This window comes from Bombyx mori, chromosome 23, assembly GCF_030269925.1.
Source record: "Bombyx mori chromosome 23, ASM3026992v2".
NCBI lineage: Eukaryota > Metazoa > Arthropoda > Insecta > Lepidoptera > Bombycidae > Bombyx > Bombyx mori.
The window spans coordinates 16349039-16375873 of NC_085129.1; the positions used below are offsets into that span (position 1 = coordinate 16349039).

At 37.4% G+C, this 26835-nt stretch overlaps 2 protein-coding genes across 6 annotated transcripts in view; both read left to right on the top strand.

The window, feature by feature from the left end:
• The window catches only part of LOC101736544 (uncharacterized), a 60629-nt gene extending 57510 nt beyond the window's left edge, over positions 1-3119 (top strand). For both annotated transcript variants that reach the window (XM_004930683.4, XM_062675314.1), the window contains 3 exons: positions 18-181; positions 523-601; positions 1447-3119. In XM_004930683.4, coding sequence (XP_004930740.2) covers positions 18-181; positions 523-601; positions 1447-2333 — 1130 coding nt within the window. In that variant the 3' untranslated portion in view covers positions 2334-3119. The remainder of the gene's footprint in view (positions 1-17; positions 182-522; positions 602-1446) is intronic.
• Positions 3120-5744: 2625 nt separating this feature from the next.
• The window catches only part of LOC101736679 (choline/ethanolamine kinase), a 42814-nt gene continuing 21723 nt past the window's right edge, over positions 5745-26835 (top strand). The window contains exons 1-3 of one of the 4 annotated variants that reach the window (XM_021351062.3): positions 5745-6005; positions 6861-7014; positions 8514-8585. In XM_021351062.3, the coding sequence (XP_021206737.1) occupies positions 5800-6005; positions 6861-7014; positions 8514-8585 (432 nt within the window). In that variant the 5' untranslated portion in view covers positions 5745-5799. Of the gene's footprint in view, positions 6006-6860; positions 7015-8513; positions 8586-24929; positions 25094-26053; positions 26275-26835 lie in introns of those variants that run through there. The other 3 variants (XM_012694339.3, XM_021351064.3, XM_021351063.3) reach the window with 3 other exon arrangements.

Below are 26835 nucleotides of genomic sequence, written 5' to 3' on the forward strand. Positions count from 1 at the left end.
AATTACTTTCTCCCCAGCTCATTTGTCCGGAAGCATCATGCATTCCCTAAACGTTTCTCTCATCAATCCTGGTGAGTGCGAAGCCAAGCTGTCCCAGGATTACCCCCACCTGCTGGAGCAGTACGACCAGGATAGCTGTGCATGCGGGCAGCCCACCAACCCACTCAACAATATCTGCAAGGTAATGATCCTGATAATAAACATACCACCAGATACCACCGCCTTGCCTATTTCTGCCGTGAAGCAGTAATGCGTTTCGGTTTGAAGAGCGGGGCAGCCGTTGTAAATATACTTGAGACCTCAGAACTTATATCTCAAGGTGGATGGTGCATTTACGTTGTAGATGTCTATGGGCTCTAGTAACCACTTAACACCAGGTGGGCTGAGAGAGCTCGTCCACACATCTAAGCAATTGAATTGATAATAATGTTCTATTACTACCTCTTTAGTGAACTTTTCCTCAAATGACTTACAGACATAGCTCTACAGTTTTACTATACGTGCTGCTTGTGGTATTTCCAGGTTGACATTGGCAGTGCCCTGGCGTGCACAACAGGAGACAGCCATTTCGTGCTACGAGGAGTCTACTCTTGGGACTCTGGTAAGCTCCATACAATCGTCTTTCGGAATGAGGTTTCCACAAGATTGAGGTCTAAAACCGATTGATAACAGATAGCATTTCTGTGACGAGACCAGAATACTTTGATCTCTCTGATTAATTTAAGATATAAAAATCGTTTTAAGCTCTTAAACTATTTAGACTGCAGTTTAAGAGGTATCAATCTTTAATTTTCCATTTCTTTTTTTGTATATTTTCTACACTATCAAATTTGGATTCGTATGAAAAGGAAATTAAATTTCTTAACTGTCCTAAAGCATTCTTCACATTAATCTGATTTCGTTATGCATATTTACGCAATAAATATTATTTAGTTTGGTTGATTTTGTGAGCTGACCATACGTCAGCCTCATACCTCATACCTCAACTTTTATAGGCGACATTTAAGCGTGTGCTATCTCACTTAGAATAAGCTTAAATAGCGCATCTACCTAATGCTAAAAGGTCAATGGAGTTCATACACCACCCGCCCGAACACATGAGGTCAAAGCTCTCAAATCTCTTGTAACAGCTGTCCCGGCCTTCAAACCGAAATATTTCTTAGTAAACGCCAGTTGTCGATCACGTACCCTAGTAAAACACCCTGGTAAAAGCCTCTGAACATCCTCCGAAGAAGCTCTTAGTCGCCTCACGATTCCTACGAAGACAGACAGGTGCTGATACCCTGGGCGGGTAGCTTATTGAACTAGACGTAGACCAAGCGACGAGTTTGGCCGCCAAAGTCCGTATACATCAAAACTCGGAATGGTACCACACAGCCGCACATGTGCTTATGTCCACCCGGCAATGCCATTGTCAGTGCCTAACGATATATTATTAATTTTTAGGTTGTCAGGTCGGTAACCAAATAGCGGGCTTCTACAAGTTCGACATTGAGTGGTACGAATGGGCCATAGGACTGATCGAGAGCGTTCGTTTCACTAAATACACGATCGGTACGAAGTTGACGCAGAGCAAGATCACCAGTCAAGTTTCCAGCGTCAAAACCAGTCAGTACACAGCCGGAGTTAAGGGCGTTAATGAAGTTGGTCAGGTTAAAGCTGACGGTTTGGCTCAGGGACAATTCGCTGTGAAAGACGACGGGTTCGCTCAAAGGCAATTCGCCGCTAAAGACGACAAGTTCGCTCTAGGGCAATTCGCTGCCAAAGGCGACGGGTTCGCTCAAGGACAATTCGCTGCCAAAGACGACAGATTCGCTCAAGGGCAATTCGCCGCGAAAACCGACTCGAAAACCCAAGGTTTCACCGGACAATTCAACCAGTACGGAACTAAATTCTCCGAGGTGAAAGCCGGCGAGGGCATAAGCTTCGACACCCAAGTCAAGGGTCCCATATCAAACACTTTCAGCGCGACCTACACCGAGAAGAAGGTGTACCAGTCCGAGCCGAAGATAGTGACGTACACGACGAAACCAGAGATCGTGACCTTCACCACGAAACCGGAGTACTTCACTTACACGACCAAACCGAAAATCGTGCGCTACACGACCAAACCAGAGATCGTGACCTTCACAACGAAACCCGAATACTTCACGTACACGACCAAACCGAAAATCGTTACCTACACCACGAAGCCGCAACTCATAACGTACGAGACTTCTGGAAGTGGAACGAACCCCCAATACGTGGCCCCGGGGGTGTCCTTCAACCCGTCCTTGACAGACGCCCTGCACAAACACGACGGCCAATGCAAATGCTTGGAGGGTAAAAAATAAACGTGACCTCGACAATTTAAAACGGAGTCGAAGTGCCATACAAATATAATTTATCTTATTTTCTCTTTTAAACGAATTCGACAGTACAAAGACACTCCAGTTCCTATGAGAGTTACCAGTTTTGAAAATAAATAAATATAAATATATTTACAGACAACGTAATTAATGACGTTTTTCACATTGTAATTCGTTTTTTTTTATGTATTTTATAACCATTTTTCAGAGTAGCATTTGTGCAGCTAATGATATTACCAAAATAATTGTGCTAATGTTTTTTTTTTTATATTTATTATTTAATAATATTCAAACCATATACATGTTATTAATCTTTCGGATTGTTTTTGCTTCAATTATTATTAATAACTCCAATACCGCTCCGTTATCGATACTGTAAATAGATAGGAAGGATATTTAATTATTATATTCAATTTGATATTATAATTTTATCTGTTTTATTGTGTCAGTTTTAAATATTATTAGTAACGACTTTAAAAATACTGCCATTTTTTTTTGTATTAATTACTTTCTATTTTCCGTTTCGTTTTTATTTTCTAACTAGAAAATTAGATTTTTGACCATTTCGATTCGTTAAGCTGCGACATGGTCGACTCTTTAATTTAAAAATAATTAAGTATTTTTGTATGAAAATTATACTATGTATATTGATATGTAAGAAACACGCGGACGGTTCATATTGAAACAGATAATATATTTTCTAATTATAATACATAAATAGGATTTATAATAAATAAAAAATTCGAAATAAATGATATATTTTAATTAAAATTTTATTTTGTTTTATTCTGAAACTAAGTTGACGATTAATGTTATGTTTAGTAAGTAATTTAGATTTTTGAGAATTCGTTGAGGATTCAAAAGAAAATATGTAAATATAATATATAAATATAATATAAATATTTACTAACGATCACGCCACGTTAACTAGTCCCGTGCTAAGTTCGTAAAGAACTTGTGTTACAAGTACCAGATAACGGAAATAAATATAATATTTTTATTATACACATACATATATTTAATATACACCCATAACCCTGGAAAGACATTTATATTTATCATACAAATATCTTCCCTTGGCGGGATTCGAACCCGCGACCCCCTTGTGTAGTGACCATGTCACTTACCACTACACCAGACGGCCGTTAAACATGACATACAGAAGATATATTATGATAGATACTGCTTTGAATATTTGAAAAAGAGAAAGAGATAGAGAGTAGAGAGACCTATACATAGATAGTATACAGAGATAGAGATGTAGAGAGACCTAAACATTACGGCATATATATACATGATTTAAACAAGCATCAATCAAAATGTAGATTGATTTGTACTATACGCGGTCTTCACTTTAAGAGAGATCTTTTCTAGCCAATCATTTTCACATTTTTTTTATTTTTTTTTTATTGCTTCGATGGTTGGACCTGCTCACAGCCCACCTGTTGTTAAGTGGTTACTGGAGCCCATAGACATCTACAACAAAAACGTCACCCACCTTGAGATATAAGTTCTAAGGTCTTAGTATAGTTACAACGACTGCCCCACCCTTCAAACCGAAACCCATTACTGCTTCACGGCAGAAATAGGCAGGGTGGTGGTACCTACCCGTGTGGACTCACAAGAGGTCCTACCACCAGTAAGTTCGGCGGGAATCTCAGTAGACTACTTTATGTTAGAAAGAGAACGCTCTAGAAACTGTCTCTGAGTTGCAGGTGAGGATCGTGAAGTATCTGCTCTGTATCTCTCTGCCTTAACGCAAAACCCACTCGTGCGTGTGTCTGTTTGAATTACATTGATGTTTCTAGATCCTGTGGTCATCTTAGATATTAAGTTATGTTTGTCACTGTATGGATGATGTATGCAGTTGACCGATAGACAGTGTTATTCAAAAACATTGGGAATATATTTAATTAGTTGGCGTAAACAATACGTCGCATCGCTATAGTTACAGCCGCCGACTAATATTGTCTGAAAGAGTCAATTAGTCATTCCTTAAAATAAAGTTATTTACAAATACATACAAAATATAAAGCATAGATTTCAAATTCCAAACCAATTCCAATTCGGATGGAACTACTAGTAGCGACATCTACTGACAAAATTTAGAAATAAATAATAGAAAGTAGCTCTTTCTGTTGTCGAATGCATTATTATATTTTTAGACATCTATTGGTCAGTAAGTGTACTATTTAGAAAAGTACTCCTAAAGCTTTTTAACTAGTTCTTAATCTAATTTATAGATGGCGCAATTCAAATTTAACTCAAATTATTTTTGCGCCCTAAAACATTCCTTCTACCGAACACGCCAACTTTTCTTAAATTTCACTTTTTTTCCTAACTGTGCTTATGGCCTTGAGAGGCTATTTCAGCTTCTCCTTGACGTGTAGGTGAGCTCACGGGGCTCAAACCGGGAGTGTTGCTAATAATATACTGGCCCTGGCAAAAGCAGCGCTCTGCAGTATCTTCCACCGGATCGGAAACGAGACCCACTAAGAAGATCCGGCGAGAAACGCAGTGGTATGTGTCTATGGGTTAATTTACTCGTCGTGCCCTTCGTCGCAAGCGACTGGTTTGACGACGACGGTGACCGGTGATTGAGGTGCCTAAAAGCACCATTAATGGATCGGGAGGATCCGTAACGACGTGCTTAGGGCGACGTCGACTGTTTACCATTCGGTCCACAGGATCGGGTATGTAAATTTCCCAACAAACATTCCGAGTACTAGAAAAAGAGTACAAACGTTTTAGAGATTCGCTGGGGGTTTCGATATAATAAAAACACTGGAAGTACTTCGATGCTATATAGAAACACCACAATTATCTCTGGATTTAAGTAATTACACAGGATTTGTTTTACAATTTTGAATACGTATCAACTACAGAAAATGACATCGAAGTTTTATGCATACATAATACACATAAACTATTTATAGATAAGCAACTTAAACACTCAACAAAAATGTTTAGGGGCATCGGCCACTAGATGGCTTCGCTTCGATTAGTTTCTCATTGCTCCTGTAAATGGCATTGACATATATTATTACCTATCTTATATTTTAGTTTTAATGAAGGATTCTATAAATTTTCAGAAACCACAAATAGATAAAATTTATCAAATTTGTCTAACAAAATTAAATGATGTATGATTTTTTTATTTTTATTGTCTCTGTTTAGTTATAATAACTAAATGCCTTATCTTTAACAACCTATAAGCTTAGAGACATCCGGTTCAAGATGTCGCTAGTTTCCATTCAAAAAAAATGTTTTATAGTATCGCACTTTCAGGGTCCTGATTTTATGTTTGTCAATGTGTCAATCGGTGTATTGAGTGCGTATGTCGTTTGGACATAGACTAAACGATCATTTCTTATATTGGTGGCAATGTCGCCGAAGCGTCACTCAAAATTCCTGTCAAATCACAACGTACAATAATAACACATTTCGCAAAATGAAAAAAGCTAAGAGTCCCGACCGACCTAAGCCGGACGTGAAACTGAGCGAAGACAGCTCGGCGAGTAGCAGCGCCCGGATGTCCCAGGAACACGCCCGGATCAAAAGCAAGCCGCAATACAAATCATTTTTATCTCCATACATCTCTGGCTCGGACGCCTCAACTTCAGTCTCAATCACTTCTCTTTCTTCGTCAATATCCAGGCGAGTCTTGTTGCCTAAATAACTTTATTCCGACGTCGTTGAGGAGAATTTACTGTCGACGTCGCCCTAAGCACGTCATTATGGATCCTCCCGATCCATTAACAGTGCTTTTAGGTACCACAAGCACAATTCCAAGTATGAAACATAGACAGAGACATGACATGAAATTTATTTATTTATTTATTTATTCATTCAATCTACTTACAAATTAACTGTATAAACCAAAACATTTGTAAGGTATTAATAATTAACTTAAGTAATTCCTAACAACAACAATAAATCGCTGCAAACCATCATGGAATATATCCATTTCCGGAGCATAGGCTAGCAAGCCATTGAGTAGCGAGACAGCACGATGCGTCGGGGAGTTAGCGGTGTGCTGCGTACGCGCGTGCGTGGTGCTAAGAAGCTGCCGCTGGCGACGCACCCCTCCACACATACATCCGCGCATGTAGCCATCAGGCACATATGAGTCGACTATTATCAAAGCCGGCAATGTGACTTTTGGACAATGATTGGTAAATCAGAAAAACGAATTATTGACTTTGTATTCCATTGGCAGTCACAAAACTCTTCGGAACGACATCTTAGATAAATAATAGGTTAACTATTAACCTTTATTTAATGCAGGTTTTGAACCGTATTCTTTGAAGGAGACGATTATATTCAAATCAATCTGTATTGACATATCAATAAAAATTTTTTGTCCAAATGCACAGATTGCCACCTTTGATAATAGACGACTCATATAGCGACACTGTCGACGGAATGTCATTGGTAGATCGCAGAGTGTTCCGTCAGTAGACAGTTAAGTAGATCTTGGTTCTAATCAAGTTGGCCACACCTGGTTTACAGATTCCGTACGGACTTCGAAGAGTTGAAATGTAAAATGCGTGTTTTCGGCGAATCGCTCAACCTCTGCCGCTGTATGGCCGATGACTTCAAGAACAAACTCGCGTTCATGGAGAAAAGACTTCAGAGCTTAGAAAAACGACACATCTTGTGGCGGGTAATGAGTCAATTAATACAGTAAATGCTTTTTGTTCGCCTGGTATATATGTTCCGTAAATATACCGCGAATACAGAAAGAAACACAGCCTAGCTGGTGTTAAATGGTTAGCGGAGCCCATAGACATCTACAACGTAAATGTCGCCACCCATTTTGAGATATAAGTTCTAAGATCTCAGTATAGTTACAACGGCTGCCTTGCCCTTCAAGCCGAAACGCATTATTGCTTCACGGCACAAATAAGAAGGATGGTGGTACCTACCCTTACAGATTCACAAGAGGTATTTTTTCCAAACTTTAAGTGGCACTCCTTTATAGTTACAAAAATGTCGCTTAAACCAAATAGCCGAAGTCGTCGTGGTCTTAAGGATAAGACGTTCGGTGCATTCGCGTCTAGCGATGCACCGGTGTTCGAATCCCGCAGGCGGGTACCAATTTTTCTAATAAATTACATCCTCAACAAATGTTCACGATTGACTTCCACGGTGAAGGAATAACATCGTGTAATAAAAATCAAACTCGCAAAATTATAATTTGCGTAATTACTGGTGGTAGGACCTCTTGTGAGTCCGCACAGATAGGTACCACCACCTCGTCTATTTCTGTCGTGAAGCAATTCCGGTTTTAAGGGTGGGGCAGCCGTTATAACTATACTGAGACCTTACAAGCCATGTCTCAAAGTGGGTGGCGGCATTTTCGTTGTACATGTCTATTGTCTCCGGTAACCACTTAACATCAGGCGGGCCGTGAGCTCGTCCACCCATCTAAGCAATAAAAAAAAGCCTTTCACCCCTCGATATAGTTTTGTTACTACACCCAAACTATGAAGTGTACAGATTCTCATCTCCAAACGCTTAAATAAACTCTAAAGGTGCCTGATGATGAATTATAGTCGGCAGAAGATAAGATAAGAAACTCATTATGACACATTAACAAAAGCTTTACAGTTTTATGTGTGTACGAAGCCCTAAGCGGTCGGTCTGTTTGTTTGTCATACGAGAATCTCTTCAAATAATAACTAATTTCAAGGCAAACATTGGAATTTTTATTACATTAACCTTATTTATCTTATCGCTTCTTAGTTCATTGGGTTGCAACGTTGCCGCTACCATATGTACTTACGTGTAATATTATGTAGTGTTAGTGTTATTGCCCATGGGCTCCACGCCGCTAATTATATCGTGAGCCAAACTCAAGCTCGTTTTAAGTGTAAAATTTTTTTTTTATTGCCTTTGTAAGCAGACGAGTATACGGCCCACCTGATGGTGAGTGGTTACCGTCGCCCATGGACTTCAGCAATGCCAGGGGCAGACCTAGGCCGCTGTCTACCGTTAAGTACTCTCCACAAGCCTCGTTTGAAGAAGGACATGACATAGCGCTCGGGAAGCACCATGGAGGGGAGCTCATTCCATAGCCGGATGGTACGTGGCAAAAAAGACTAATGGAAACGCACTGTGGATGAACGCAGTGGCTCTAGGAAAGCTTTTGTTTAATTCCAGAGTGAAAGCAACTACTCGGCGATCATTCAGAAGAACAAGAGGTTATCTCACAAAGCGATGCAGGACGCGAAGGTACTGTTAAACTTCTTTGTTATATACAGGGTGATGTCGAATCCCCAAAAAAAAGAATAAAAGGATTACTATGCGTCTTGTAATTGTTGTTTATAATCATGGAGGTAAGAAGTACCTAAATTTTTTTTTTTTTTTATTGCTTTCGGTAGGCAGACGAGCTTACGGCTCATCTGATGGGAAATGATAACCGTCGCCCATAGACATCCAAACTACATCAGTGACTCAGATGCGCTGCCTATTCTGGCCTGGATGGGCAGCCTTATGTATGTTACACCGGCTATCCTGTCCTTCAGACCGGAACACAGTATTACTGTTTTGCGGCAGAAATAGACAGGACGGTGGTACCAACCCGGGCGGGCTTCTACACAGATCCCTACCACCAGTAAATACATCTACATATTCGCCTATTCGCTTTAAAAGTGTACAATTTCCTAAACTATTCGAAACTGAGTTAATATGCGAAATCATTTGGTATCACCAGTGTATTTTTCTCATAAATACTGTCAAAAGAGCGTAGTTTAGTTTTAGTTTTTTTTTTAGTTTACCTACGTTTTGACTACTATTAACAAAATTAATACATAATTTTAACTTACTTTAAAATACAGATAATGTACCTGGTAAAAAATAAAATAAAAATGTTGCAAATAGGATTAATATTAAAAATACTAGCTGGCCCGTCAGACTTCGTAGTGCCTCAATCGATAAATAAAATACAAAAGGAATCCGTCCGATGGGGGACACATCAAAGGACAAAAAAAAATGTTATTTTTATTTAATTCCGAGAATTTTCATATATAAATACCTTTTAATCCTTCTCTGGACTTCCACAAATAATTTAAGACCAAAATTAGCCAAATCAGTCCAGCCGTTCTCGAGTTTTAGCGAGACTAACGAACAGCAATTCATTTTATATATATAGATTACATGTTAAGCTTTTAAAACACTCTCCTGTAAAATTTGTAACTTTTGAGATTATATGTTCCATGGGGAGTGCTCTGTTTGTTCGAGATCCCTCCATCTGTTTTTGCTATCACATCGCCGCCACCGGAACATTATCTCGAACCGCTGCTTTCATCCACAGTGCGTTTCCAAAGTTATGTATTTTCTGCCACATACTATCCGGCTCTGGAACGAGCTCCCCTCTACGGTTTTTCTTCAAACGAGGCTTGTGGAGAATGATCAGCATTAGGCAGCGGCTTATCTGTGCTCCTGGCATTGCTGACGTTCATACGACAGTAACCAATCACCATCAGGTGGGCCGTATGTTCGTCTGTTAAGAAGGACAAAAAAAATTTGTAAGCCTTGCCTACTGTCTTTTTCCCTTAGATTTATGACAGAACAAATTTTTCATACTAGGCTATTTATGTATTTATTATGTTTCAATTATAATAATCAGAAACCTAATTACTTAAATATAAAATTTATCATTTTTTTATCGAAAAAAAAAGTGCTCATAAGTGGCATACGTAAATTGGAACGACATATTTTTTATTACCTACGTTATTTTAATACGTTATTTTGTATTTTCACATTCCGCACTTGGCAACACAATAAATTAAATGGCCGCGTATACAAAATCGAATTGTGTTGATTTGCTTGGCTTAATCATTGTTCGTTTCGTTCGAAATTGTCAAAACAAGTTTTGTATGATGAAAATTGGATTTTTGTTTGTACACATTTAGCTATCCTCACAGCGGAACGTGGCCAGATTTTATCGGTAGTACTTTTCTGTTTGAACGAATGAAATTGCCTCGTCATTGCTTTGAAAAAGGTTTTATACACTATTTATGTTTTGAAGTTCAACGACGTATTAAGGAAAACGATACGGCTTACGGGTGGGAAACTTTGAATATTGTCGTAAACAAAACCTTTTAATGCAACTAAAAAAAAGAAAACATCATGTGATTACTTTAACAGACAAACAAAACGCAATCTGTACCTATTTGTATTTTGACCATAGACACTGTCTACTTCTACTAGAAATCAGACTTATGTCCCAGTCATGGCGTTTTTTTTATTTATCTATAATTACTTAGATGGGTTCGAATTCACTACTTGCCCGGTCTTAACATAAGAAGATAAGTCGTCATCAAAAATTATTAATGGCGTTGTCGCAAGACGAGAGAGGATAATGAAGTAATATTTTTTTTCTACCGATTCACTGGTAGCCTAAAAGGCTATTCCAGCTAAGCGCGGGTAGTTGAGCTCACGAGCTCAACCTGAAAGAATTTTGCTAACACTAGCCCTAGTAAGAGCAGTGCTTCGCAGAATCTACCACCGATTCGGAAACGCGACCCATTGAGAAAATCCGGCAAGAAACTCAGTGGGCTATGGACACGGACTAAGATAACACTCCTTACACGCGGTGAATATTTCTTCTGTCGCCATTAAATAATATCTTTCAACTACAAAGCGCGCTATCGAAATAGTTCGAACGTTGACAGACAAAAAAAACTCCATTACTTTTTGTAAAATCAAGTTTATCCAGGCTCTATTGTACGTTTTTCTGTTGCACTCCAAAACACAATAAAAGTGATTGGAACTCTTGTTTTTTTTTCTCTAAAAACCGAAATGTTAGGTAGCAAAAAAATGTAAACATTGTTGTTTTTTGTAAACTCAAGGACCTGATTGTTTTTTTTTTTGTATTGTATTAAATCGACTGTTGCGGTTAATACGTAAACAATTGTTGTGTTTTGGTTTTATTATTCTGGTAGGATTTTTTTATACCAAGGAAAAATTTAAAATCTGTTTTTTTTTTCTGGAAATGTACAGACTAGCTTCGTCACGAATCGATTAAATAACCATAGATCAATATCAAGAATAAATATTTTTTTATTAAGAATTCAATAACTTAATGACAGTAAAAAACCTAAACTTTTATACTTTATTAATCTCTGACATAAATAAATAATTAAAGCCAAACGTGACTTGTGAAGTGAGATTATTTAGCGTTTTTTTTTTAAATCTCGATATCAAAATCCTATGTCAGTGGTTTTTCATCGTACAGGAAAGAGAAAACAAATATGTATTATGGAATTGACGCGCCAAATTAGGACCGTGGATGTAGGAAAAAGGTGTCAAATAATATTCTTATTTTTCCTACAAGCGTATTTAAATGCGTTTAAAAAAGCATAGTTTTTAATAACACTGGTTTCGTTAAATCTACGAAGCAGTAATACGTTTCGGTTTGAACGGTGGGGCGGCCGTTGTAAGTTGTAACTAAACTGAGATCTTAGAACTTATATCTCAAAATGGATGGCGCATTCACGTTGTAGATGTCTATGAGCTCCATTAACCAAGTAACACCAGGTGGGCTGTGAGCTCGCCCACCCCTCCTCCTCGCGTCGCTTCCTCACTGCTGAGGGTCGTGACCATTATATGTCGTCACGATTTTGCTCCTTGTAATGTCCCGCCAGCGCCTCCGATCATTGGCCGCATGAAGGGCGTCGTGGAATGGGATCTCTAGTGTGGTGCGGATTTGGTCGAACCACCTTGTCGAACTGCGCCCGCGCGGTTTCTTTCCCTCGATCTTCCCTGTCACGAATAGCCTCTCTAAGCTAAACGAGCAATATAACCGAAGTATTCGAGTGCGTGGCAAAGGCAGAGTGTGGACAGTCTAGTCTTGATCTGCAGTTGGTCTAAGATAGACAGATTGCTTCTCATTGCTGTCCAAGGTATCCGGAGCATTCTTCTCCTGCACCAAATCTCAAAGCATCCACGCGTTTGCGATCAGCCGCTTTAAGGGTCCAGGTCTCTGTTCCGTATAGAAAAATGGTAAAGACCAGAGTGAGCACCAGTTTTATCTTTGTTTTCTGAAGTCGTCGTGGCCTAAAGGATAAGACGTCCGGTGCATTCGTATATAGCGATATCTAGTTAATATTTAATTAAATATAATATAATATAAAATATTTTATTAAATTATAACTTGTTTGATTTTTTTTTTACCGCTGATTAGGTAGTTTTTTCCAAATCTGGCAACGTGGCGTTTTACGCGCGAAATCTTTGCATAATTGCGGGATAACGTAATTTACATATTATCTGGAATTTTAATGTTAAAGTACAATAGAATAGTGTATATTTTTCTTGTCGTGACTGAAATGGTTTTGGAATTATGAATTATTTATTTACTTTACAGAGAAATCGTTTGTTGTTCATTGTGTTTGTATGATTGGAGTTTTTCTTAGCGTGCCCTCTCAAATTAAGGTATATAATGGAAGTTGTTATTGTCGCTCCTTTAGAATCGAAGTGGCTTAATCCAAAATTCTTTTTTTTATTGTAAACACCAAAAATATAATTGAAAAATTGTATCTTTTTAGTTTTTCGATTTTAATACATTAAGGTATGCCGCTTGATTTGACGGAAAGAGTACGTTTGTCCTTTTCTAGACTAAAATATACTGTTTATTTTTTTAAACTGATAGAATACTTATATGTTTACAAGTCGTTCAAAGTATACAATTATAATTTGCGTAATTACTGGTGGTACGACCTCTTGTGAGTCCGCACGGTAGGTTTTAAATGCGAAACAAATAATACTGTTTTAATAATGTCACTGGTAGGTAGCGCGTCTTTTGAACCGGCCCGGTAGGTACCACCACTTCGCTTATTTCTGCCGTGAAGCAGTAATGCGTTTCGATTTTAAGGGTGGGGCAGCCGTTGACTGTACTGAGACCTTACAACTTATATCTCAAGGTGGGTAGCGCATTTACGTTGAAGATGTCTATGGGCTCCAGTAACTACTTAACACCAAGTGAGCTGTAAGCTCGTCTACCCATCTAAATAATGAAGAAAAAAAAATCGTTCGGCCATTTCAATTCTAAAGGTGCTTTGGGTCCGTAATTTTGTCTCCAGCCAACCATGGTCTAGATAAGTCTAGTTAATAATCGAAAATACGACTCCTAATTTCTTTATCTACTTCGGTAACATAAGAAGATCGTAGTCGAAGTTTTTTAATATTGAATTGTTGATGTGTTTTTAGGAACGTGAAAAACACAAAATTAATCTAATGTAATTATGTAGTTTTATATACTATTATAAATAATAACACGTTTAACTATGAAACCGAACTAACAATTAGTTTTATATATATTTTCTTTCGTTATCCTGTTAATACCGGTCAGGTTGTTAGAGTGCTAGTTTTAATATTATTGTATCGTTAACGATCCTTGACGCGTGAGCGAACTGTTAAGTTAATAGGACGTCTGGAAATCGGTGAAGATTGCCATTGACACAACCCACTGAGTTTCTCGCCGGGTCTTCTCAATTAGTCGCGATTCCGATCCGGTGGTAGATTCTGAGAAGTCGTCGTGGCCTAGCGGATAAGACGTCCGGTGCATTCGTATTGAGCGATGCACCGATGTTCGAATCTCAGGCGGGTACCAAATTTTCTAAGGAAATACGTACTCAACAAATGTTCACGATTGATTTCCACGGTGAAGGAATAACATCGTATAATAAAAATGAAACCCGCAAAATTATAATTTGCGTAATTACTGGTGGTAGGACCTCTTGTGAGTCCGCGCGGGTGGGTACTACCACCCTGCCTGTTTCTGCCGTGAAGCAGTAATGCGTTTCGGTTTGAAGGGTGGGGCAGCCGTTGTTACTATACGTGAGACCTTAGAACTTATATCTCAAGGTGGGTGGCGCATTTACGTTGTGGATGTCGTAACCACTTCACACCAGGTGGGCTGTGAGCTCGTCCACCCGTCTAAGAAATAAAAAAAAATCAGTGAAGCACTGCTCATGCTAGGGCTAATGGCCCCTTAGGCTACCAGCGAAGAGGTAAGGGGCAAAAAAGTCGGTGATAATGACGTTCAAAGATTCCCTTGCAGATACATTACCCAGCTGATGAAATCATGTACAAAGACATATACCTAAGTCTAAGGGCTCTGTTAAGTACCTACTTAGCATTAGGTCAGCCGTGAGCTCGTCTTCATAAAACACATTGGAAAATCTAAATAATACAAAAAGGCGCTATCAAAATCACATAAAATAAATTTTAATTATGCTCAGCGTAGTTCTTATTTTTATACTGCTTCTAGAGTATTTACTGTCATAGATATGGACACATTTACTCTGCCTTACAAGGTGTTGTTGCCACAGACATTGTCCTGTTGTCTTTTTCGCTCGCATCGTGACAGTGGTTGCTCCATTTCGTTCTCACGTCGATTGATCGATTTATTTAAAAATAACGTGACCCAGTTTTCGCTAAAATTTGCCGATTTTCATGTCGTCGAAGGTAATCGAGATTGGAGGGTGACTAGTGATTTTAATTAATAAATAAATAATACTAATAACTGGAAACTGTGGGACCTGTATGGATCTGAATGTTGGGCGACGAAAGTAGAGCATGAAAGAGGAGTGCACGCGGCAGAGATTTTGAAGTCGTCGTGGCCTAAAAGATAAGACGTCCGGTGCATTCGTGTTGAGCGATGCACCTGTGTTCGAATCCCAGGCGGGTACCAATTTTTCTAATGAATTACGTACTCAACAAATGTTCACGATTGACTTCCACGGTGAAGGAATAACATCGTGTAATAAAAGTGAAACCCGCAAAATTATAATTTGCGTAATTACTGGTGGTAGGACCTCTTGTGAGTCCGCACGGGTAGGTGCCACCACCCTGCCTATTTCTGCCGTGAAGCAGTGATGCGTTACGGTTTGAAGGGTGGGGCAGCCGTTATTACTATACTGATATCTTAGAACTTATATCTCAAGGTGGGTGGCGCATTTACGTTGTAGATGTCCATGGGCTCCAGTAACCACTTAACATCAGGTGGGCTGTGAGCTCGTCCACCCATCTAAGCAATAAAAAATAAAATAAAAAGAGATGCGAATGTTAAGATCCATCTCAATCATGTGTGGAGTGACAAGAATGGACAAGATAAAGAATGAGTATATCAGAGGAAGTGTGAAAGTAGCCCCGGTAATCAATATCAGCATAGGTAGGAAAAAAATATATAGCACCACGCTTGTTTTATCCTTCGAGCCTAATCACGTAGAATGAATATGGGCCTTTTAAATCGTCCATTCTCTATACACAGCCCGCCTATCGCAATCGTTTCCCAACGCGTATGTACTCCGTTTGTGTTTATTTATGACTAAATTCATTCACTCGAGATAACGTTGTGATATGTGATTACGAAATATTTTTTATCTAAATCCCACCGTCATTGTTCAACTTGAGATGCGTTAGTGAAGTGAGGGTAAGTGTTTATCAGCCGGTTTACTTTTTAAGTCGGAACGGATTGCTTTGGGGCAGAAATGGTATGGTCATATCCAGACATGCGTGCTTGCAGCGTACCCTACCAGTATTTTGTGGTCAGTTTCACTACGGTCATAGGTCCTTTAATCTTTTTTTTTCCTACTTAATCTGATAGCCTTGAGAGGCCATTTCAGCGTAATCCTAACAAGTAAGCGAGCTCACGATGCTCAAACCTGACGACGCTGCTAACACTAACCCTGGCAAGAGCAGTGCTCGCAGAATCTACCACCGGATCTGAATCGCGACCCACTGATAAGATCCGGCGAGAAACTTAGTGGGCTGTGTCTGTGAGTTAATTTACTCGCCCACGGAATAGATAAATAAGGTTATTTATCTATTCCGTGTACTCGCCGAACCCTTCCTCGCGAGCGACGGGTTCGACGAGAACGATGACCGACTCTAATCTTCTAGCTAGACCAATGATTCACAACAGCTGCTCCGCAATGTTATAAATGTATTAAGGTATTTCCCATCAAAACTTTATTTATTTATTGCAACATGGGTGGACGAGCTCACAGCCCACCTCGAATAGGCATAGACATCTACAACGAAAATGACGGCACCCACCTTGAGATATGAGTTCTAAGGTCTCAGTATAGTCACAACGGCTGCCCCACTCTTCAAACCGAAACGCATTACTGCTTCACGGCAGAAATAGACAGGGCGGTGATACCTACCCGTGCGGTCTCACAAGACGTCCACCACCACCAGAAAAACTATTGTTACTATTATGTGGTTGATTCATTCAAAAAAGAGGACATTCTGAAGGAAATTCGTTTTTCTTTATCTATATATAGGTATATAAAAATGAATAGCTGTTCGTTAGTCTCGCTAAAACTCGAAAACGGCTCGACCGATTTGGCTAATTTTGGTCTTGAATTATTTGTGGAAGTCCAGAGAACGTTTAAAAGGTAGATAAATATGAAAATGCTCGGAATTAAATAAAAATAACAATTTTGTTTTTCCTTCTATGTGTCCCCCGTCGCGTCGGACGGATACCTTTTGTTTGTTTTAAGTTTATTTTATACAAAAAGACTTTTATTTATTGATTGAGGCACTGCGAAGTCTGCCGGATCAGCTAGTTTATGTAATATATTACTTCTGAACTTTTTTAAAATCGATTTTTTATGATTATAGTAATATAACTCGTACTTATTCGAAAGCCGCTGCCGCCGCTGTAGTATTGTAGATAAGCAAATAAATTTTAAACGTATAATATTATTTGTGGCGCGGTCGTGGATTGAAATCGTTAAGTGGACTGTAACAAACAAAAAGTAATTGAGAATCACTGCTCCGGACTTATCATGTGAATCTGAAAGATACAATCAAATACAACAAATCTAAGCTTAGATAAGCGAGAGATAAAACGCACGTGTAAAGAATTGTGTTTACGATTTCCAGAGCCATTGGAAAGTATTTTAAGATCTATATAGTTTTTTGGTCTATTTTTGATTGTTTGTCTATTGTCCTCGTCGATTACGACGAGCGAACCAGTCCATAGACCCAATCCACTGAGTTTCTCACCGGATCTTCTCAGTGGGTAGCGATTCCGATCCGGTGGTAGATTCTTTTTTTTATTGCTTAAATGGGTGGACGAGCGACAGCCAACCTGGTATGTTAAGTGGTTACTGGAGCCCATAGACATCTACAACGTAAATGCGCCACCCACCTTGAGATATAAGTTCTAAGATCTCAAATATAATTACAACGGCTGCCCCACCCTTCAAACCGAAACGCATTACTGCTTCACGATAGAAATAGGCGGGGCGGTGCAGCGGTGGTACCTACCCGTGCGGACTCACAAGACGTCCTACCACCAGTAAGTGTATGCCAATGATTTTTTTTTATTGCTTATATGGTTGGACGAGCTCACAGCCCACCTGGTGTTAAGTGGTTACTGGAGCCCATAGACATCTACAACGTAAATGTGCCACCCATATAGTTACAACGGCTGCCCCGCCCTTCAAACCGAAACGCATTACTGCTTCACGGCAGAAATAGGCAGGGCGGTGGTACCCACCCGCGCGGTGGTGCGATTGTAAAGATTGATAAATTCATCTACAACACTACCCGATCATAATACACCGGAACGCGAAATACGTTTTTTGCGTATCAAGTTTGACTCATACTGTTTTGATTCACCGTAAATATATTTCAACGTAGATTGTTACGTGTTTGTTCTTAAACAAACAAAACGCACGTGACGGTCTCATATCTCTTGGAAATATACCTTTGATGTTAGTGGAATTGCGGCGAAGTTAATTCTAGCTTAGAGCGTATTTCTTTTGTCTAGATATAAATAATTGTAATTTTTTTGAAGTGAAAACTTCTTTAGTATCGTTGTGATTTCAAACCGGATGCAACGGAAAAAACGACAGGTAAGAGACACAAATACAAAAATGTGTAGGATGAAGCCAGCAAAGAATGAGACAGAAATATACATACTATTTAATACAGCGCCATCTGTGAGATTTTTTAATACTAACGTGTGTATGAAAGCTCTTGTAGTGAATTTTAATTTAGGATTATACGTGAAATTAAAATATTAATTCACAGAGGGCGCTACCTTACAATTATTTACTAATGACAAAATTTTACATATACTTAAGACGTTTAGGATAATTGTATTTTAATTTTGGAAGGTTTCACTTCTACCACGTGTGAATTGCACACATGTTTTTTTTTTATTGCTTATATGGGTGGACGAAGTCACAGCCCACCTGGTGTTAAGTGGTTACTGGAGCCCATAGACATGCACAACGTAAATGCGCCACCCACCTTGAGGTATAAGTTCTAAGGTCTCAAGTATAGTTACAACAGTTGCCCCACCCTTCAAACCGAAACGCATTACTCCTTCACGGTAGAAATAGGCAGGGTGGTGGTACCCACCCGCGCGGACTCACAAGAGGTCCTACCACCAGTAAAACAGACATGCTTTAACAAAAGCCGACTTCAAATAGAAAAAAAAGATATTCCAAAACAAATATGTAATAACACACTAAAAACAATAATCATCGAGATAGGTTGGCGTGATATAAAGTTATTGAGTTATTCATCTATTTGTCAGCACGTACTTAATGCAAATTTAAGACTTATATGGTTTTCTCACTGATACCATTATCAGAACTGGACTAAATTGAAATGAGACCACACGGGAAGCGTCAGCTTTCTAATAAATAAATAAATCATCAAAATCGATTCACCAAGTCAAAAATTATGAGTTTACTTATAAAAAAAACATACAGTCGAATTGAGAACCTCCTCCTACTTTGTAATCCGTTAAAAAGATACCCGTATTGTTTTGAAAAACTCATGACGCGGTGTATCGTTTGGTTAGGTATATTACGTTTGTTGGCAAGGCCGGTATAGTTTTTGATTTTACTTGCGTCCTTGTTAAAATATATTGATTTCATTTTGGGTCTTTTTTTTCTTTGTAATGTACTTATTTACTTAAAGCATATTATGAGATTATACCGGTTGCATACAACTTTTTTTTTTATAAAAAAGAGGAATGTTGTCATAGATTAATAATATTTTTGATTCCCTCCAATTTTTCATTTTTAGGTTAGGCTGTACTGTAATAATTTCGTTATAGTGTTGTAGTTATATTTTAATGAATTTCTTACCTAATCTACTGTTGTACTCTAAAGTATATAGTTTTATACCGGTTTTACCTATGTTTTATACCGGTACACATTAAAATTTAATGTAGGTGATGATATATTTTATTTATGACAACGTTTTTAAGAACTAAACAACATTTGTGCACATAATATCGTATCATTGTAAAATCACGTAAAGTATTCAAACAACAATGCCTCGTAACCTTGACTTTAGAATTTATTTGATCGATGATAAAATAAGATTTCGAACACGCAAAGGCTTATTGTTTGTTTATTACTTCTTAGGTCGGTTCTTTTAATACTAGTCTCTTTAGTAACTAGGTACTAGCGGCTCGCTCCGGCTCCGCTCGGGTCAACAAAAATTTCAATGATATTTGACGTTGTTTTATTTTTTTAAATAAAAGAACACTTATTGCGGCATAACTATAATAGTTAGACATATGCTGTCGGGACACTTTTTGTAAATATTAATGTGTCCATTATTTTATTCTATCATCAATAGTTTTCGCAGGGCACGCGATGTAAAGAATATTTTAGGTCATTTTTGTACACCTTGGATTACATTATTGGAGTTTTAGTAAAGATCCCTAATTCTTTTCAAAAAAGATTATAGCTTATGTCACTGTGGAATAGTGTAGCTTCCAAACAGTGAAAGAATTTTTCAAATCAGTTCAGTAGTTTCGGAGCCTATTCAATACAAACAAACAAATCTTTCCTCTTTATAATATCAGTATAGAAAATGTTGTTACACATGTATTCGGGGCTAGTGATGTGACCATCCCGGGATGTGAATCTATCTCGCTCTTGCAAGGGGTAGTATTAGCAAATTCTCTCAGGTTGAGCCTGTGACCTCAACTATCCGTCCGCGCATAGCTGAAATAGCCTCTTTAAGCTACCAGCTAATAGGTAGAAAAAAAACTATCTAATACGTATAAGCGGGTTTCATCAACGCGAAGGAATAATGCTATGTAATAAAATATGACTATAGTGGTCTGGTAGTAGTCGAAATTCGACTCTAATTAATAGAAATTATATTATAAATTTGAATATTATTATGGTTCTATTGTCAAATACTATTATACCTCTACATATTAATATAATCACAGATTTCGCTAAGGCTCCACTATAGACAAATAATATTATAGACAAACAATATTATTAATCTATTCTTAATTTGACCACAGACTTTAAACAATAACAAAAGTTTAACAATTGACAATAAGCAAAAAGTCTAATTAAAAGTATGCGTCTATGAGTTGTGTCAAATACATGTTTTTTATTTATTTATTGCTTATGTGGGCGGGCGAGCTCACAGCCCACCTGATGTTAAGTGGTTACTGGAACCCATAGACATCCACGACGTAAATGCGCCACCCACCTTGAGATATAAGTTCTAAGGTCTCAAGTATAGTTACAACGGCTGCCCCACCCTTCAAACCGTAACGCATTACTGCTTCACGGCAGAAATAGGCAGGGCGGTGGTACCTACCCGCGCGGACTCACAAGAGGTCCTACCACCAGTAATTACGCAAATTATAATTTTGCGGGTTTCATTTTTATTACACGATGTTATTCCTTCACCGTGGAAGTCAATCGTGAACATTTGTTGAGTACGTATTTCATTAGAAAAATTGGTACCTACCCGCCTGCGGGATTCGAACACCGGTGCATCGCTCAACACGAATGCACCAGACGTCTTATCCCTTAGGCCACGATGACTTCAGTGCCCTTAGGCCACGATGGTACTGTGTGTACTAATTTTTTTTATTGATTTAATGTATTTTTAATGCATAATTTAAATAAAATAATAGCATTCTGCACTTCTTCTCTATATTCACTATAAGTGTGGGAAATTTTATACTCCTCCGTCCGCGCAATTTTCGTAAAAAGGGGTACAAGTTTTTTGAGTTTCACGTATTGATATATAGATAATCATGTTGACAGCTTGCGTGAATCTTAAGACGGTAGGTATCTTTGAAAACAAGACTGATAGACAGATGCCTGAATCTCGCTAAAGACATTTTCAAGAGAAGTTTGCGTGTACCTATATACAAGTTCCGAATAACATTAGTACTTAATCGATCTACTGAGTAACTTCACCCGTTCGGTGAAAGATTTTCCCTTTGTCGATAACTTCCACAAAGTCTTTCAAGGTCATTCTCAACAAGCGTTCTCTTCAAAGATTTGATTTGCTTGCAAATTTGCACAATTATTACAAATAACGATGACAATACAATAATTTTGTTAAATTGGCCTAATATGCGAAATAAATAAGCCGGCCGATAGATCATTTAATTTTATTACTTTTGTTAATTGGTCTCAATTTTCGATGAGTAGGGATATTAAACTAATTATTAAGTTCTTTAACTATAGAGTCTAAAGTAAAATAATTGAAATAAGCGTTTTATAGAATGATTTTTTGTCTGTCTGTCCGTTTACCTACTTGTTCGCAAACGTATCCGGGAATTGCTGAACGAATTTTCATCAACATTTCACAAGAATCCTAAAAAGATAGGATTTGTCTGATTAAAATGCGGCGACCCAAAAAAGTTTTTCGTCTTTGTAGCTTTTTGAAATTAAAGCACTTTTTATGTTTAGATGTAAGGAGTCGCAATTTATATGTTAATACAAATATGACTCTATCTTTAAATTACGTTCTCAAACAATTTTGACGAAGTTCGCTATGGAAAAAGTTAGAGCCCGTAGAAGAATTGAGACTATCTTTTATCTCACTGCTGATTATGGGTGTTTCTGCGCATGCGATACAAAGCACATTCCACGCGAGCGAAGCTGCAGGCGGAAAAACAGTCGTAAATCTATCAATAGATTTGTGCTATGACTTATCGGATTGCGACATAATAATATTACGAGAGATGAAGTTGCTTTTCCGTTAGCAAACCATCAAAATTGTATAGTATGTACATATGGCACTATGTACGTATACCGTGAAGTTTAATTTAGGAACCCTTGGCATTTTAGGGAACGAATGAAAAAAAATTGTAGAATATGTCACACTGAACGACTGAAGGAATTTTTGGCGGGAACGCGATAAGCGAAGGTGTTTAAGTAATAAAAAAGTCAAACTATGGCTTGACAAGAGTTTTTATGTACACTTAAGAATCTAATGATAGGCCAACAACAGTAGGTATATTCGTTGATACAGAACAAGGAAAACAACATTAAAAATTTCAATAAATTGTTGTGGTGTAAAATAAATTAAAAGTGTTTGGGCTAAAATAATAAATCAGTGTTCTGGTGTTGTGTGTAGGTACGAGAGGGGTTAGGGATGTGCTTTTAGAACGCATCTTCATGATGACTTAGATGAGATCGAGAAGTGTCTGTAGACAGTGTCAGAACGTTTCTTAGAAGGTGGCTCGATAACCCACTTATCTAGCCCACTGAGCTACTCACCGGATCTTCTCAGTACCCGCCGATACCCGTGATTCGGATCCGGTGGTAGATTCAGCGAAGCGTTGCTCTTGCTAGTACAGAATTTAGTAACTTCTCTTAACCCATGAGCAATCACGGTGACGCCAGAATAACCCCTTAAGGCAGCTGGCAGACAGATTGGCAAAAAAACGACATCAGCCTAACGCGTAAAATTGTTGAATAGTTTCCAAAACATATTCGATTTAACGTTGTTAAATGATGTTGTGATTGATTTATTTTCTGCGAGTATTTATAGATTATTACATTTTGCTTTATATGTATTGTTATATTATATGAGGCCGTCAGCGCAAAAGTGACCTAACACTTTTCATATTTTGCACAATTTTCATATTCGTGCTTATATGTATATTGCAATTTATTTAAAACATAATATTTTTTTATGAGAAACAGGCCTATCCCTAGTTTCGTCCATAGATAACAAATGGCTTAGTAAACATTATTTTAGCGCATATTCTTTTGCCTACGAAGCAGTGTAAAAATAAATTCAGAGGTTTTTATCTCGATACTTACTATGGTCAGCTTAGGCCACTTTTGCGCTGACGTCCTCATATATGGACACTAGCGACCCGCCCTCGCTTCGCTTCGGAAACATTAAAACACACATGAAACCAAAAAAATAAAATAAAATAAAAATTAAAAAAAGTAGCCTATGTTCATCAGGGACAATGTCGGCTTCTAATGGAAAAAGAATTTTTCAAATCGGTCCAGTAGTTTCGGAGCCTATTCGAAACAAACAAACAAACAAATCTTTCCTCTTTATAATATTAGTACAGATATAGATATAGATTTGTAATATGCACTTATCAAATACTTAGCGTAACTTTCGCTGTTGTTTCTTATTTCTTCGATATTGTATGAAAATTCATGGTGTGAAAAATAATTAAATTATGTCTGACGAAGTAAAGATGCCCAGTGTGATTAGTGCGAGTTTTATTATTGTTCTCGATCGCGTAAAAGTTAACTCAAATTTGTAATGAGTTGGAACGTTTGCCTACGTTTGCCGCTAAACGTTAGAAAACTCGTACAAGCACACTGATCCTTATTAAAAAGCGTGACGTCAGTGTTGTTGACGTCACTAGTTCACTAGTCGCTAATGTCAGTAGTTCGCTCATGCATGACGAATTAGAAAAACAAACTTGGGTACCTTTAAGCAGCAGTTTATTTGTTTTTTACATTAATCAAGATGCGATCGCTCCTGTGGTCCCACATCGGACAACCCTATTTAGACTAAAAGTACTCAATTTTAATGTGGGCAGTTTAACGCGAGTTTTTGCGCCGACATATCGATTTTTTTTTTATCAATCTAACACTCAAACTGGTAATATGCAGAAAATAAAAAACAATAAGTCATACCTTAAAACATTATTTATTTGATTCATAAGACATATTATGTATCAAGGTTTTAAAGATTGGTAATTTAGAACAGCAAGAGTGTACTTAGTTTTAATCGCGTACGATGTTACTAGATAGATATGACAAAATGGTAATTACCCACTAAATACAATTAATCATAATGTATCTACATCATAAACATGATTGGCGTTCAATGAATACATCTAAGTTTTACAACACAAAAGGCAACATTGTAAAACAATGTATGTAACAATACAATGCGTCCGTAGTCCGTACTGCGTCGTTGTAACCAAAAATGCAAAGGAATTAAAAGAGCACTTTTCGATTTTTTTATTTTTGAAAACCAAAAGATCGTCGTACGTCGATAGGATCGTGAATCATTGATGAAATATTTATTTGTGCATTTCTCATTCCCAATGCTTGTAACTCTAAATTATGATCCTAACAAATGAAATGGTATATTGTCTTTGAATAATCCCGATGAAGCCAGAGGTCATTGGGAATTGTCGGTTCATAATGACGTAACAGACACGTCGCTTTTCGACACTGAAGGTTGACGTTTGGTTCAGCTCGCACTCGGACTTTTTCGTATGCTTTCTCTCTTTCGCACTCGCATACAAGTCAGCATTGTAGCCTTATCGAATTTTCACATGGTCCACTCAACAAACGCGAGTCAGCTCACTTCAGTACATATTTTTAGCTTGCGCATAGCAGACTCGTCCAACGTGTATTGACATTGTGTTTTGTTTAAAAAGGAAAATCAAGAAATAAAAGCTATTTACTGAATAAAAAGAAGACTAATACGTGAAAATGGCAAAGGTAATTTATTTAACGGGATTGTTTTTGTGTCCCGTTGCGATTTGCGTTCTGAAATAGAAATAAAAGCGTTTTTTTTCAACATCGTATGACGAGTGACGTCGTTCTGTAGAAAGATAATAAACTGGGCTCGAATACATTGTATGCACACACCGTGAATATGTTAGTATAGTAAAAGAGTTTTTAAACTATAATTAACAAAAAAGTATGTATTAACAAAGAATATTAGACTTAATTGTGATACCATAATTTAACAAAACAACAAATAGGTATATTTTTGAAAATATCTAACACGGTCGTACGTTCAAAAATGTATTTAATTTTAAAACCCACAAAATAACTACATGGCAAATATAAACAAATGATTATGCAAGACTGCATCTGGAAATTTCTAAAGTGCAATTAAAAGCATACAGTATTATTGAAATCATGAAATTAATTCGTTTCTCGTTAGTTAGTTCTTAATGGGAGATATTAGTGACTAAATAAGTTATGATACTACAATTAATAACAAACTCATTCAATAAAACGTTTTTGCTACTGATAATTATTTCGGTTCGGAGTTAATCTGACCTTATGTTCACCGTATTAAAGCTGAAAGATAAATTTACAATCGACGTGTAAAATATTTTTAAATACAATAACGAAATTAAGATATTTGTATTGACTTGTATCTATAAAGAAACATAGCCTGATTCCCCAGCAATTTAATTATGCAATTCAAATGACTACTAAATCAAAAAATGTAAAAAGAAATGAAAACTAAAGCTTATTTCACTATCATTCTCATGATCTTTTTGTACAATAAATTGATTAATTTACTTTTTCCGAAAAATAATAAACATTAAAAAATCCTCATCAAAAATACATTTAAAAGTAAAAAATAAGCTACGTTAAAAAGGACTTTCCTAAAAATTCGGAAAGATCTGACATTTTTTTAACCGGCAACATTATATCTGTCCAATGCAATCCGTCAAAAATCGATAACGTGACTTTCTTACCTACATTTAGGTGTTGGAAGTTGGAATGTGACCAATAAAATTAGTGCAAGTTCAAATTTCGTACTACTTTATTTTTCTTCTTATCAAAAGATACTAAATATGTTTTACTCGATTAAAAGGTTGTTAATGAATGTACGAAAGACGTATAAAATATTTTTGGAGTTGAATCGGAACAGTTGTGCGGTAGGTTTTGTGTTATGGAATATTCTTTTTATAAATTCTTTAAATATTCTAAACTTATACGATAATTTGTGTTATAATAAGTTTATGTTGCTCATTTGTGTGTGGACAACAGCGATTTTCTGTAGGAATCGTCTTGTTACCTAACGATGTTGAACATAAAGCAGCAGAAAAAAATTTGCCTTAGGTACTATGAATTTCAGATACCGCGAAACAACTACGCGATATAGTTTAAAGGGTACGATATTCCTTTGTAATAAAATATAACTTATAACCGCATCTTTCACGGCGGGTGGCGATATTTACATTGAGAAGTTTATGTATGGTCTTTGGTATACACTTAACACTACATACGCTGTTAGCATGTCTGCACTAAAGTTAACTCTAAAGATAATTAACAAAACGTTCGACCCTCAAAAATATACAAAACGTTCGACCCTCAAAAATATCTAAAAATGACAAATATTTCATGAAAATTTTAACCTTGCAAATGTTAGAATGATAAAAATGCTCTGTTTGTTTTGCAATCATTTCACATCTTCCTCGTTATTTGAATAGTCAAGG